Genomic DNA, 14,487 nt, shown 5'->3' on the forward strand with positions numbered 1-14,487 from the left:
ATTTCATCCTCAATGGCTTTAGTGGTTGGTGCGTAAATTTGAATAAAAGTGGTATTAACTGGTCTTCCCTGTGGTTGTGTGCTGTGGAGTCAGTTCCGACTCATAGCGACCCTGTCCCGGGTTTCTGAGACTATAAATCTTTATGGGAGCAGAATGCCTCATCTTCCTCCCGCAGAACAGCTGGTAGTTTTGAACTGTTAATCTTGCGGTTTGCAGCCCGATTCATAACCACTATGCTACCAGAGCTCCTTGGTCTTCCCTGTAGGTGCATGGATATTATCCTATTACATACAGCGTTGTACCTCAGAACTGATCTGGATATGTTCTTTTTGACAACAAATGCAACACCATTCCTCTTCAATTTGTCATTCCCAGCCTAGTTCACCATGTGGTTGTCAGATTCAAAATGGCCAATATCAGTCCATTTCAGCTCACTAATGCCTAAGATATCGATGTTTATGCATTGCATTTCATTTTTGACAATTTCCAAATTTCCTAAATTCTTACTACGTACATTCCATGTTTTGATTATTAATGGACATTTACAGCTGTTTCTCTTCACTTTGAGTTGTGCCCCATCAGCAAATGAAGGTCCCACGGGTTTTACTCCCATGGGCTTTACTCCATTCACGTCATCACGGTCAACTCACTTTGAGGAGGCAGCTCTTCCCCAGTCGCATTTTGAGTGCCTTCCAACCTGAGGGGCTCATTTTCTGGCACTATATCTAACCGTATTTCTCTGCTATTCATAAGGTTTTCAGTGACTAAATAATTAGAAGTAGTTTGTCACTCCTTCTTCCTAGTCTGTCTTCATCTAGAAGCTCATCTGAATCCTCTCCACCATGGAAGACCCTGCTGGTATTTAAAATACAGGTGGCATAGCTTCCAGCATCATAGCAACTCACAAGCCAACACAGTATGACAAACTGACAGACGAGTGGTGGCTAGTCTCCTTACCCTCACCTAAAAAAAGAAAGGAAGGAAGAAAGAAAGAAACTCACCTATAAAAAAAGAGAAAATATTGATGATAATTGGAATGGAAATAAGAATATATGTCTGTATGTATATATCTATGTCTGTCCATCCATCTGTCCATCTACACATCCATCCATACAATCACCCATCCATCTGCCTAATCTGCTTGGCTATAACTAATCCAATACAAGGCTGAAACTTCATAACCCAAGTGTGTATAAAGGAAGGAGACCAGAGAAGGTCAATGTGGGTACTAATTCCAAGTCATAGATGCTATATCATTAGAGAGAGTTCTTCTATCAGTAGAATGTGATAGCTGGCAACTTTTCCAAATACTGAATAGAATGGAGGCTGGTATCTATGCCTTTTGGGGGTAAAACTGGTGGTAACAGGAGCTTAATGAAAGGATCAGGCAGGTGATTGGTCTTCAAGAAGCTTTATGAATACCTCCTCTGCTTTGCACTAGTGTCTCCTTGTTCATATGCAGTTTTGCAATGGTTTTCTAGATCTTTCCCAACCATAGGCTTTATTCCACTAAAAACGGTCAGTTCCTTAAGGCTAACGTTATAGACTCTCAGGATTGGGAGGGACCTTAAAGATCATTTAGTTCAACATCTTAACCTGGAGTCCTCCATGCCACCTCATGGTCTCCATTATTTCAACACTCCACCATCGGCTTATAATGCATAGGAATGGGCTTGTCTCTAACAGGTACTTAGGAATACTAGCTATAATAATAGGTAGCATTTACCTAGTGACTTCTGTATGTCAAGCATTTACATCTGAACATCCTCATTTTGAAAATGAGGAAGCTAAGGCTCAGAGAGGTGACTCTGGCTTGGCCAGGGTCACACAACTAGAGTTGGGATTTGAAAGCAGATATGCCCCGATTCTTCCAGAATATAAAGCTACCCAGATCCTTCCTGACTTACTAAAGAAATTGAGACATTCAAGCAACAATGAGAAGACCCCAAACTCAACTTCCTTTTGCAGGTTCTGAAGATATGGCCAGAAGTAGGGAAGGCAGTTGGTTTGTATGTGTTTGGTCATGTGGCAAAGTGAGGTCGCTGTTCCAGTGTTCACATGCTCTTTGGGGTACTCACATCAAGTGTTCGCACACGTCCTCTTTGGGATTGCTCTCTAATGGAGGTGCCCCACGAAGGTCTGGCTGCATCTCCTCCTTTTGAGCTGGGCCCAAGGTACATGCAAAGCGTTAATACAGTTCTGGTCTTCCCTTTGTTTTTGAAGCAGACTCACATCTTTCCCAGTCAATAGACCCGCCTACACCCTGCAGTCCTCTCCACCATCAGACCCTCCCTGTGTTCTGTGCCTAAAGTGGGAGGTCTCTCCATGTATGAGGTCATGCAATCTTTCTAGCATTAACTAGAAAGGCAGGAAGCATTAACCCTGTTTACAGATGAAGAAACGGACGCAGGAGGGAGGAAACTCAGCTAAGCTGGTGAGAGGGGAGCCACGGTTCAGATGTCGCTTCCTCAGCCCCATAGCCCTGTCCTTCTTTCTCCTTTCCATCCAGACAGGACCTTGCAAGGACACTCTGCTCAGTTCTTCCCTGGCCCCACTTCCTGCTCACATATGAGCCCACTGTCTTCTGGTTTCTATCCTCACCACTCAGTCCTGCATTCGCTCATTTATTCATTCAACAAACACAGAATACTTACTTTATGGCAAGTACTTATATAAGTGCTACCTGACAAAGCTGCCCTTAAGATTCCAAATGACATACCTCCCGCTGACCTGAACCCTGCGTTAGGAAACAGAGATAGCTTTTTTATGATGCCCCGCTCATTTGGTTCCAACACAGTTAACCTGCTAGGACAGTCAAATCATTAACTGCAGGAGCCATGCCTCAGTGACTAGCAGAAGCTTGAAACAGAATAGATGTTCCAACTGGAGGTGTGAACTGACTGACTTAATAAACTAAGTCCTGACAATTTACTAATTGGGCTCAAGACTATGGTTGTGGTTCTCAAGTGGGGGTAAGCTTGCGCTTTGGGATATCTGATAGTGTCTGGAGACGCTGTTGATTGTTATAACTAGCAAGCGGTCCAGGCATCTAGTAGGCAGAGGATAAGGATGCTACTAAACATCCTACAGTGCACAGTATAGCCCCACAACAAAGAATTGTCGGGACCAAATTGTTACTAGTGCCCAGGATCTAGGGCCTCCAATCCCAGAACTCTTTGCCAAGAGCTCAGAATCTTTGCAGTAAGATGCATTATCTTGGTAACTTACATTCTTTTTTTCAATTCCTTTGGTATATTTTTTAAAAATACACACTCTGGCTGGTTTTGAAGGTACATTAGTCCAGGTTGTAAATCGCGCATGGTAGAGAGGAGTCTTTGAAATGCCCCCCAGCATGGGAGGTTTTTATGTGGAAAAGATGACTTCATTCCGTTCTGCTCTCTGCACCCTAAAAGCTCTGGCAGCCTACACATCTCACTGGCTCACTGGGTTGGCACAAAGCACATCTTGAGTCATTGGTTCTCTTTAACCCAGGCCTGGGAGGGCCTCTAACACTGTTGTGTAACAAGGAGGAAAGGGGACCGCCTTTTAAATAAGCAGGACTTTTTTCTTATCTGTCAGCCTAAGGGGACCCATAGGACAATGAGAACCTGTCCTCAACACTGAGACCTCCTCCAAGTCTCTTTGGACCCACCTGGGTCATTGTCCTTCAATGCTGCTATCTCGCCTTCTATTTTTTTATGATGTTGTGTCACTTTTTGGAGTCTTTCCTCGAGACTCACAATCGTCTGGGAGTGTTGTTTGATTTGCTCCTTGTATTCCGCAATTTCCTTCTCAAAGCCGTGTTTCTGTGACTCCCGCTCGTCCTGGAGGGCCTTCACCGTCTGCTGCTGCAGCAATATTCGCTCCTCCAGCAGGATCTGGGGAGACAGAGAACTAGATTAATGTGGATTGGGCAGCTGGATATGATGACAGCAACAGTACCAATAACATCCACCCTTCTGCACACACATGGGGTTTTCATTTAGAAGGAATAAAACCAGAATGCTCCCTAGAAGCGAGAATGATGAGACCGGGGCTCGCTTAGTTTGGACACGTCATCGGGAAAAACCGACAGCTGGAAAAGGACGCCCTGTTTGGTAAAGCTGAGGGTCAGCGAAAACGAGGGGAGCCCTCCATGAGATGCACCATAGTTCAGACACATCACAGATTGGAAGAAGGTGTAGGACTGGGCAACGTTCTGTTCTGTTCTACGTGAGCTGGAGGTAACTGGAGAACAACTAACAAGTTTTGGTCTCTCCCACACCAGTGCTAAACTCAGTTCCACCTCAGGGTCTCTGCCCATGTTGCTCCTGTTTCCAGGTCTTCATAGCCTCCAGGTCTCAGATCCAACATCTCTTCTTCAGAGAGGCCCTCCCTACACCTGTCTAAAGGAGAAGCCGGAGACACCTTCTTCTACTCCATCATCTGGTTTTGTTTCCACTGAGAGATCATCTGAAATGACCTGGCTTCTTTCTCATGCCCATTAAGGCAAAAGGTCCACAAGCACAGAAACTTAACTTTTCTCATTTGCCACTTCGCCCGTCTAGATTAACGTCTCAGCGTCTACGCCTAAATGCTCAATGAACAATTGTGGAATTAATGAATGAACAATTTAATAAGAAAAACAAATGAACCTGTATTTCTTTTTAAAAAAAACAAGAAAAATTATCAATGAGTCCCAGATTGTGAGATCTCCTCAGACTCTTGCCCACCATCACCCTCTTCCCAAGGCTCTGCTTGGTGTTTCCATCTTAGCACCTCATCCTGGCTGGCCTCACGTGGCTTCTCAGGCTCCCCAATGTCACACTCCCTGCTAATGCGCTGGGTCTTGGTCTTTGACCTTCTCCTCATGGGCCAACTCTTCAGCCAAGAGCTCATACTTGCTCACAGGCCAATAATCATACCTACAGCATTGTCTCTCAAATGCACACCTTTTGCTTCTTTCCAAACCTATTGTATCACCCAAAGTTTGGGAACTTTTGAACTTGGATATTCTACTCTTACCTTGGTCTGAATTCATCTTCTCCAAAAAAATATGTAATTGTGGAGGTTGCTCAATCACTGTGATTGTTCCACAATGATGAAGATTCCCCAACCTCCATGGCTCCACCTAAATTTCCATCTATAACTCTAATCAGACTTCCCGCCAGATGCCTGCATCTCCCTCTGGTGCCCTGGCTTGGCACCTCCCTCTCCTGGACACTCAGGTCCTGTGAGTTAGTTATCAAGTCCTACCATTTCTCTGCAATAATTCCAACAAGGATTCCTTCTTCCAAATCTGTGTTGTAAGCAGCACAGCCAGAACGCTCCTTAGAAGCCAGGATGGTGAGACTTTGTCTCTCATATTTCAGCCCCTCAGAGAGTCCAAGCCCTGATGTTTCTGGACTAGCGCAATGGCCAGGGGTGCTGTCATTACAACACAGCTTTATCCAGCCAGAATGTCTACAGTGCCAAGTACATCAAGCATTCTCATGAGATCATTGTCTTGTATCAAGGGAAAACTGGCCCAGACCCAGGAAGGCATTACTTACCATCTTTGTCTTGGTAGTTTCCAGTTCTGCTAACGTCTCGTTTACTTTGATTGTGAGGCTCTCTACTTTTAGACTTTCAGCCACCTTAGACTTCTGAGTCTCTTCTACCATGGCCAGTGCATCATTTAACTTATTATTTAAAATGTCCTCTTTTTGTACCTTTAATTCTATTTCCTAAACAGACAACAAACACCAGATTAGTAGATGTGAAGGAATAAGCATTTACCCCACTCCCTCTCTTTCTGAAAGGAGGTAAGTGCTATGCTGTTATTATGTTGAGGATCCTATTTAAGTGTAAAGTCCATGTCTTTTCTGGAGGTTCTAATGATTGTAGAATGCTTCTTTTATTCAGCTGAGATCTGTCTGGTTGTGATTTCTGGTCTCTGAACTCGGTTCTGTCACTTCCCTGAGTAAGTTTTATTTCTTTTTTATGTGACAGCCCTTTAAACATTGAGGAGGGCTGCATGTCTCTCACTGAATCTATTTTCCAGGATGAATGTGTGGAGTTCCTCCAACTCTTCATCACAGGCTCTTCCTTCAGGACATTCCTCCACCTCCTCCATCGCTGCACACCGGAATCACATCCTTCTCCAGTCCACGGGACTACAATGGCATTGTCTGCATATCTTACTCTTCCTCATGGAAAGAATTCTTACAATCTTTGTCAGAATTCTACTCTCTTCCTTGAGTCTCTCCTTAAATAATGTGGTGTTCAGGCTTCATGTAGGCCCTTAGCAGGGGGCTTCCCAAACAGTATTTAAACTAATTTTAAGTATATTATTGGCATTAGGAAACTGGGCACTCCCAGACTCTGTTGCTAGGAGTATGACCTTTATAGAAGATCACTTGGGAACATGTATCCTGTCCCTCAGGGAAGAGTAATGGTCCAGTGGTAGAATTCTCACCTTCCATGATGGAGATCTGGGTTCAATTCCCAGCCCATGCACCTCCTGGCAACCACCACCTATCAGTCAGTGGAAGCTTGTGTGTTGCTCTGATGCTGAACAGGTTTCAGTGGATCGTCCAGACTAAGTCAGACTTGGAAGAAAGGTCTGGTGATCTACTTTCGAGAACCAGCCAATGAAAATCCTATGGCTCATAATGAGTTGACTGCAACCAGCCATAAAGATGGTAGGGAATGGGCAGTGTTTCATTCCCTTATCCATGAGGTTACCCTGAGTTGAAGGTTAATTCAATAGCAGCTAACACTAACAGCAACAATCATGAGCCTACCATTAACAACAACAATCATGACTTGCTACATCACAACAACTTGTGATGCAGCAAGTCCATTCCTAGGGATTTATCCCAAGGACAGAATCAAATACGTGCACAAGGCTGTTCAGCTAAACATTTACTATACTAGGGACAAGTTAGACACAGCCCCAGTGCCTGATCTTAGGGGAGGTGTCAAATAAATGGGGGTCCATCCAACACAGGGCAGACCGAGGCTATCCTTAGAGGACAGGTTGTGGAAGAATGTTCAATGACATGGGGACATTATTTATAATATACTAAATTTAATATAATATGCTAGAAGAACAAACAAATCTGCATTGGAAGAAGTACAGCCAGGATGCTTCTTAGAAGCCAGGATGGAGAGACTTTGTCTCTTATACTTGGACATATTATCAGAAGGGACCAGTCCTTGGAGAAGGACATTATGCTAGGTAAAGTGAAAGGTCAACACCAGGAAGACCCCCAACAAGATGGATTAGCACCAGGGCAGCAGTACTGGGCTCAAGCTTAACAATTGTGAGGATGGCACAGGACTGGGCAGTGTTTTTGTTCTGTTGTGCATGAGGTCTCTATGAGTCACAACTGACCCAACGGCACCTAATAACAACAAAGTTTAAAATGCAGCTTCCAAAGCACCATGTCCACTATAAAATTATAAATGACTAATTTTATAACAAATCATTATTTGTTATAATCCACCAGCTGCTCCTTGAAAAACTTACATAGGGTTGCTATGAGTCAGAATCGACTCAATAGCCCTTAGCAACAACAGTAATAACGTAGGCGCCCTGTTGTGGTACTGTGGGATAAGCACTGGACGGCTAACTGTAAGGTTAGCAGAGACCCTATATAGGGTCGCCATGAGTCAGAACTGACTCATGACACTTACCAACAACAAATAATACAGACATCCTTCAAGGAATCACTTTACTTAGTGGAATCATAGGTAGTTTTTTACTTTCTTCCTAGTGGTCTTCTGTGTTTTTCAAATTCTCTACAACAAATTGGTATTCCTTTTATAAGACTATAAACAGGAAACTGATGATTCATGAAAAAAACTAAATATTATTTTCATCTTGGTTCTCTTGAAGGTCTCACTTGGGAATCCCTTCATTCTTTTTGCATCTTCCTTGAACTCTGTTGGAGGCTTTCTGAAGGTCTGAACATCACTATTACTGTGGCGACATTCTAATGAGGACCATGTGCAGAGCAGTCCTAAGGAGATGCTCATTAGAGATACTGTAGACATCCCCACAAACTTCACAGCGAGCTGTCCCAAGATTCCCTGGGAATCCACAGCAAACTGGCATTGCTTCTTTGATGAACTCTGCCCAGGGCATAGAACCAGTTGCTGGCATCTTTTCTATTTGCTAGCTATCTCCTCAGCCGCTTTCTCAAGTACAGGAGACCAAAGGTCACAGTTCCCATCAGTATGAAATTGTTTCTCCTCACCCCCTCTCTCCTCTTTCTTTTACACAAAGTGAAAAAGTATTGTTACTAGGGCTCTAAGGAGCTGTGGTAGCGTAGTGGTTACGAATCGGGCTGCTAATCTCAAGGTCAGCAGTTCGAAACTACCAGTGGTTCCATGGGAGAAAGATGAGGCTTTCTGCTCCCGTAAAGATTTACAGCCTCGGAAACCCTATGCAGGGTTGCTATGAGTTGGAACGGACTCGACGGCACATAACCCCCACCATCACCACCACCACCACCACACTAGGGCTCTAGTTCATACATGAGTGGGTTTATTCCAAATGAAATGTGTTTAAATACATCTTTGCAGACAAGTTCTCTCAGGGATAAACTTGGCTTAGTCTTGTTAGGGTGCCTTCAAAGATAATTAAAAAGGACTCTTCTTGTGCTATGGGACAAAATTCTTCTAAGTTCAGGGCTGATGTCGAAATATTAACAAAATGCAAGTGGACATTTTTCCAAATCACTGAAGCTTGGCAACAAGTAGGCAGCAATGCTGCCTTACGTAAAACAACAGTTTTAGATGGATCAAGTGTTTTAGGGAAGGTTGAGAAGACCTCAAAGATGAATTTAAGACAGAGGTGTCAGTTCAGAAGGTAATGGTGACTGTTTTGGGTGACCCCAAAGGGTAATCTTAGAGTTCTGGTGTGGCACTGTAGGATAAGTACTGGACTGCTAAACAAAAGGTTGGTGGTTCAAACCCACCAGCTGCTCCTTGGAAATCCTGTATAGGGTCACTGTGAGTCAGAATTGACTTGATGGCACTGAACAGCAAAAGGTAATCCTGATAGACTGTCCCGAAGGCACAGAATGAAAACGGGGTCTTATGAAGAAGTTTTAAGAAAACTGAATGCTGTACTGGTGAGAACAAGGTCTTTAAAGTAAAGCTGATGCATCTGCTCATTCTTCCAGGCTACCAAGGACTGTCCTGAGAGAACTTCATTGGGAAACCTTCCTTCATCCACTCTCCACCCCTAATCTTGCCCCTCCAGATTTCTTTTTGTTCCCCAAACTCAAAGAACATGGAAAACAAAGACAATCTGAGTCCCTGAAGTGTGCCAGAACTGCCATTTCAACATGGAATACATCAAAGAACACAGAATTCTTTGGGAAGGATAGAGGATAGGGAGAAACAGCAGCTTCACGTCTCCTTACAGGTTTCTAGGATTTTGTGGTGATAGTTTTCTGACTTGCCCTTATATAAATCCTTTTTTTTCCCCCGACCTATGCAGATAAAAATCAGTTTTTGATTTTTATCACAGACAACTAGCCTGTGACTGAGTCACTCTAAATCTGATGAGCTGTTCTCTGAGCTCACAGCATTTCTTTGGTCTCTCCCTGGAGGTGGAGTCCTGCCCTCTCACACTAGTCTACCTTGAGGGTTGCTCCAAGGCCCCGCCTTCTGACATCACTGCTGTCTGTTGTTCCTCAGTGTTGATGAGGATGATGTTTCTTGCATTCCTCTATACGATGGCCGTGGGAACGAGGATCTCTGGGTCTACTGCCAAGAATGGCCCAATTTCCATGAGCAGTCGGTTCATTTTTATCTAATGAGTTGCATTAACAACTGGGGTTTCCATCTCACTAGAGGAAAACTTGTGATTCATTCAGGATAAACGTCTCATGCCACACATTTTTTGTTTTGTTTTTTGGCTTTCACCTCATTCCTGGTCCATCCTATGTCTCAACGAATCTACTTTTTAAAAACTTTTGGTGTTTCCTTTCCTCCTAACCCTAACTGATGTCTTTCCTGGACTATCATTTGGGGAAACCAACCTGTTTGTAAAAACATTGCTCTCTTACAGCCTGCAGTAAGGAAAAATGTGAGTATGTCAGTCCTGAGCCACAAGTTTTACGTCATAAGTCACTGAAATCCAGGTCTGCCTTCTCTGGACACACTCCAGTTTTTCAAGGCTCAAGACTGATACATAACCCAGTGGCTGTTACTTCACACTATGCTTCCCAGAGCAGCGGTTTGCAGAGAGTACTGGCATCATTTAAATTGTTGTTGTTAGCTGCCATCAAGTTGGTTTCATTCATGACGACCCCTGTACAGTCCTGTCCCAGCTTCATGGTCACTGATATGCTTGAATCTGTTGGTTGTGGCCACTGTGCATTGTGAGTGCCTTCCAACCTAAGGGCTCTTCTTCCAGCCTTGTATTACACAATGTTGTTGGTGTTAAGTACTGTGGAGTTGATTCCGACTCATAGCGACCCTGTACAGGGTTTCTGAGGCTGTAAATCTTTTTGGGAGCAGAAAACTTTTATCTTTCTCCCACAGAACGGCTGGTAGTTTTGAACTGCCGACCTTGAGGTTAGCAGCCCGATTCGTAACCACTATGCTACAATGCTCCTTGGTAATCCATGGGGTTTTCATTGACTAGTTTTCAGAAGCACACTGCCAGGGCTGCTTCGTTCTAGGCTGTCTTAATCTGTCTGTTTGTTGTGTTCTGACGGCTTGCGTGTTTCTGTGAGGCTGGAAACTATGCCATCAGTATTTCAAACAACAGCAGGGTCACCCACGATGGGCAGGTTTTAGCGGAGCTTCCAGACAAAGAGACAGTCACTTGGATTACTTGTTAAAAATGCAGATTCCTGTCCTAGTGTACCCTACACCCAGTGAATCAGAATCTCCGGGGACGAGATTCAGGAAGCAGGCATTTAAAATAAACTGGTGATTCTAACCCAAGACAAAACTAGGGTACCTTTCCCCCCCAAAAAAAGTGTTTCAAGAGTGATGAGGATAGAATTTCAAGGGCCTTTTTAGACCCATCTGGTCTTGATAAGCCTTTCAAAGCATATTGAGTTGTATTGAAATTTAACTCATTAATGTCAGGTTGTATGCCTGGCACCTGCTCTTTTGACTTTGAATTACTGGACTCTGTGTGTGTTGTGCCTTGAACTGCTAGACCCAGGAAGAGTGAATTAAGTTCTCTGACTTGTGACTTTGGGCTGCTAATTACAAGGTCAGCAGTTTGAATCCACCTGCCATTTAGAGGGAGAACGATAAACTATGTACAGATGTATAGCCTGGGAAGCCCTATACGACATCGCTTCACAGCACACAACCCCCACCCCCACTGTTGTTTGTGAAACTCCTCAGGCAGAATCATATGAACAACCACCTTTATTCTTCCGTGTCTACAACTCTCAGTAACAGTAATAAGTATGCTTTGACCATGAAGAGGATAATGCGATGGCAGCAAGTGGGAAAACAGACACCAAAGTACTCAGAAATTCAGATGTTTGGACCCTTAGAGTGAGGTGTGAAGAGAGAGCACTCTGTAGTCAGGTAGTCTTGAGTTCGAATCCTGCCCTTTCACTTCCTAGCTGTGAGTCCTTAATAACAATACAAGCTGCCAACATGCAGCGTTCACTAAGTATTTTCTTACGTGTTTTTATGTGTGTATTAGCTGTCAAGTTTCATGAACAAATCAATGAGGTCAACCGCTTCTCATTATTCAAGATGCAGAGATGATAACTTGCCTAATGCTCCATAGCTAGAGAGTAGCAATGGGAGAATTCGAACCCAGACTGCCTGACTCCCTCGTCCTGCTTTGAGCCACGTCTTTCCTCTTTGAGACTCGTACCTCTTTCTGCTTGTTTAAGTGGGTCTCCAGATCTCGCACCTTTTTCTTTTCCTTCTCTATGGCCTCCTTCGCTTTGTCTTTCTCGTAGGCAATGCTGCTCTCAGCAATCTGGAAGTCAGTAACAAGTGGTTTGAGGGTGTGGGTACCAAGGAAGGGAAACAACTCCACAGAGGAAGTCAGGATCAATGAGCACCAAAACCAGTGAGTCAGGGTCTGAGGAAGAAGTGGGATTCTCAGCCAGCTGGCCAGGGTGAACTTGGTGAGTTGTGTGCTAGAAGGGAGTTACTCGTCATCATTCCGGATATCTGGGCTGGAGTACAGGAAGTGACTTGCTGGTGCGTAGTGAGGTCAAGCTGGTTAGCTCTGAGTCTCTGGCTGACCAGGCACCTGACCTGGCACCCACGTGGACTTTGTTGGGAAGCACTTGGCTCCTTGGGAAGTGGGACAGGAGAGTCAGAGCCAGGAAGATAACTCCTGAACCAGCAAACCTGCTAACTGCCACTTCAAAGGACAAAGATCTCCCCCATCTACAAAAGGCTCAGGCTTCAAAGAGTCATGTCTGGTACAATATGGAACTGGGAACACACACCCCAGAGGCCTGTCGATAGGAAGGGGTTGGAGGTCCTGACTTGGCCCCTAAAGCCCAAGGAGGTAAGTGGCCACAGCGTGTGTGTGTGTGTGTGTGTGGGGGGGGGGGTTGAGAAACTCCATCTGCAGCTGTTGAAATCCTTGGAATTACACCTCTCCACCACCCCCACCCCAAAACGAAAATTCACAGGAAAAAAATATTTTAAAATATATACATTAGCAGTGATAGTTACCCTATACTGTTAATGTGAATTGTATATGTCAAAAATGTTGAACTGGCAAATGTCACAGTATAGATACTTTTCACAACAATAAATAATATATACATATATAATACATCGACAAGAAACTGGAAGAATATACCAATATGAACATCATGGTTATTTTGTGGGAGTTGGAATTATAGCAATTTCTATTTTGTTCTTTTTGCTGGTCTGCAACTTCTAAATTTTCTTCAGTGAAAATGCCCTGTTGCAAAAAACAAAAACAAAAAACCCCCAAACTAAACCTAAAAACATTTTTTTCAAAAAAAAAAAAAAAAGAACCAGTAAGGCAGCCTGGTGGCCCTGTAAGTTAGGCGCTGGTCTGTTAACTGCAAAGTCAGCGGCTCAGATCCCCAGCTGCTCTGTGATAGAAAGATGAGGCTGTCTGTCCCCATAAGGCCTCTCTGAGCCAGAATGGCCTGGATAGTGGTGAGTTAAGCTATTTTATGACTGCAGATGGAGTCCTGGTGTGGCGCTGTAGGTTAAGGCACTGGACTGCAATGTCGTGTTGAACCACAAGGTCGGCGGTTTAAGCTCACCAGCCACTCTTTGGAAACCCTATAACAGGGTCGCTATGAGTTGGAACCCACTTGACTGGCACACAGCAACAACAACAACCCAGGAAGATGGGAAGGTGTTAACGAAGGCCCTGTGGGGATGAAACTTTGAGTGACACTTTAGGGATGTATGTGGCTCTAGAGAATGGCCAACAGTCTCGATCTTCCAGCATAAATCCTTTGCCACCTGTTCACCTCACCCTGTTTTACACACTGTTCTCCCCGCCCCACCTGGACTCTGCCCTTTCCTGGAGATCTGGGCATATTCCACTGCCACGTCTGGACTTGAGGCTGCCCAGCCCCACCCTGCCTGCCATTAGGGTCCTCCTAACAGCTTCCTTCTCATACATGCAAGGTGGGCAGCGCCTTCCCTCTCTTCATCATGCTGCTTGGAATCTTACGAATGAAAACAGTGCTGATGATAATGGCCGCTCTTCCAAGGCTTGCTAGGTGTGGACCCTGTACTGAGCACAGAATGCATGAACACCTGGAATCTGCACTCTGCTAGGCAGAGTCTCTATGCTTAGCCCCAACTTACAGATGAGGAAGCTGAAGCTAGAACTGAAGCAGTGAGAGCTCAAGGAACCTCTCAAGGTCACACTGCTAGGAAGTACTTTGGGGGTGGCCAATATCCCTGAGGTCTCAGGCCTCTGGTCCCTGATTTACCTGTCCTCCTGATCCAAACTTCACATCACCTGGAAGCAGATGTGTGCGTGTTTATACTCTAAGAAATACAGAGCCTGCCACATTCCCTGGCAGGAACTAGATTTTCGAGATGCCACTCCTGGCCCATGTGTATAAGGGCTGCTCTGTGGTCAGTCTTATGTGTTCTAGTCCCATCCCTTAACAAGGCTCATTCTGGGTCACCCATTGAGTAAGTGCATCAAATGCATGGACACACTGAAGTCTCACATCTAACTTCTGAGGTGGTCCTGTTATTACATCCCCTTGACAAATAAGGACCAGGGAAGGCAAGAGACTTACCCAGGATCACACAGCATATAGTGTGGAGCTTAAATTTAAACCCAGAGTCCACATTTTCAGCTCACCGTGCTCCTTCCTCCTTCCCATGAGACCTCCCTCCCACTTGCTTCCGTGACCCCTTATGCAGTGTCCATCTCATTCCTGCTTTAATTTCATCTTCTCACCTCTCTCCGCACTTCCTCATGTGACTCCAGTCCCTGCTTCCTGTGTGTTCACATTACTCACTGGCAGGCTCACTCCCTAGATCTTCCCTGAGGGACACCTT

The 14,487-nt window shown here is 44.6% G+C and overlaps 1 protein-coding gene across 1 annotated transcript in view; it reads right to left on the reverse strand.

The window, feature by feature from the left end:
• Positions 1 to 14,487, reverse strand: part of FHAD1 (forkhead-associated (FHA) phosphopeptide binding domain 1) — a 216,523-nt gene that overhangs the window by 46,155 nt on the left and 155,881 nt on the right. Inside the window, exons 17-20 of the mRNA XM_006866421.1 lie at positions 11,831 to 11,938; positions 5,532 to 5,705; positions 3,653 to 3,878; positions 2,079 to 2,163 (exon numbers count right to left, since the gene is read on the reverse strand). Coding sequence (XP_006866483.1) covers positions 2,079 to 2,163; positions 3,653 to 3,878; positions 5,532 to 5,705; positions 11,831 to 11,938 — 593 coding nt within the window. The remainder of the gene's footprint in view (positions 1 to 2,078; positions 2,164 to 3,652; positions 3,879 to 5,531; positions 5,706 to 11,830; positions 11,939 to 14,487) is intronic.

The sequence above is a fragment of the Chrysochloris asiatica genome, unplaced genomic scaffold (genome assembly GCF_000296735.1).
Source record: "Chrysochloris asiatica unplaced genomic scaffold, ChrAsi1.0 scaffold00090, whole genome shotgun sequence".
NCBI lineage: Eukaryota > Metazoa > Chordata > Mammalia > Afrosoricida > Chrysochloridae > Chrysochloris > Chrysochloris asiatica.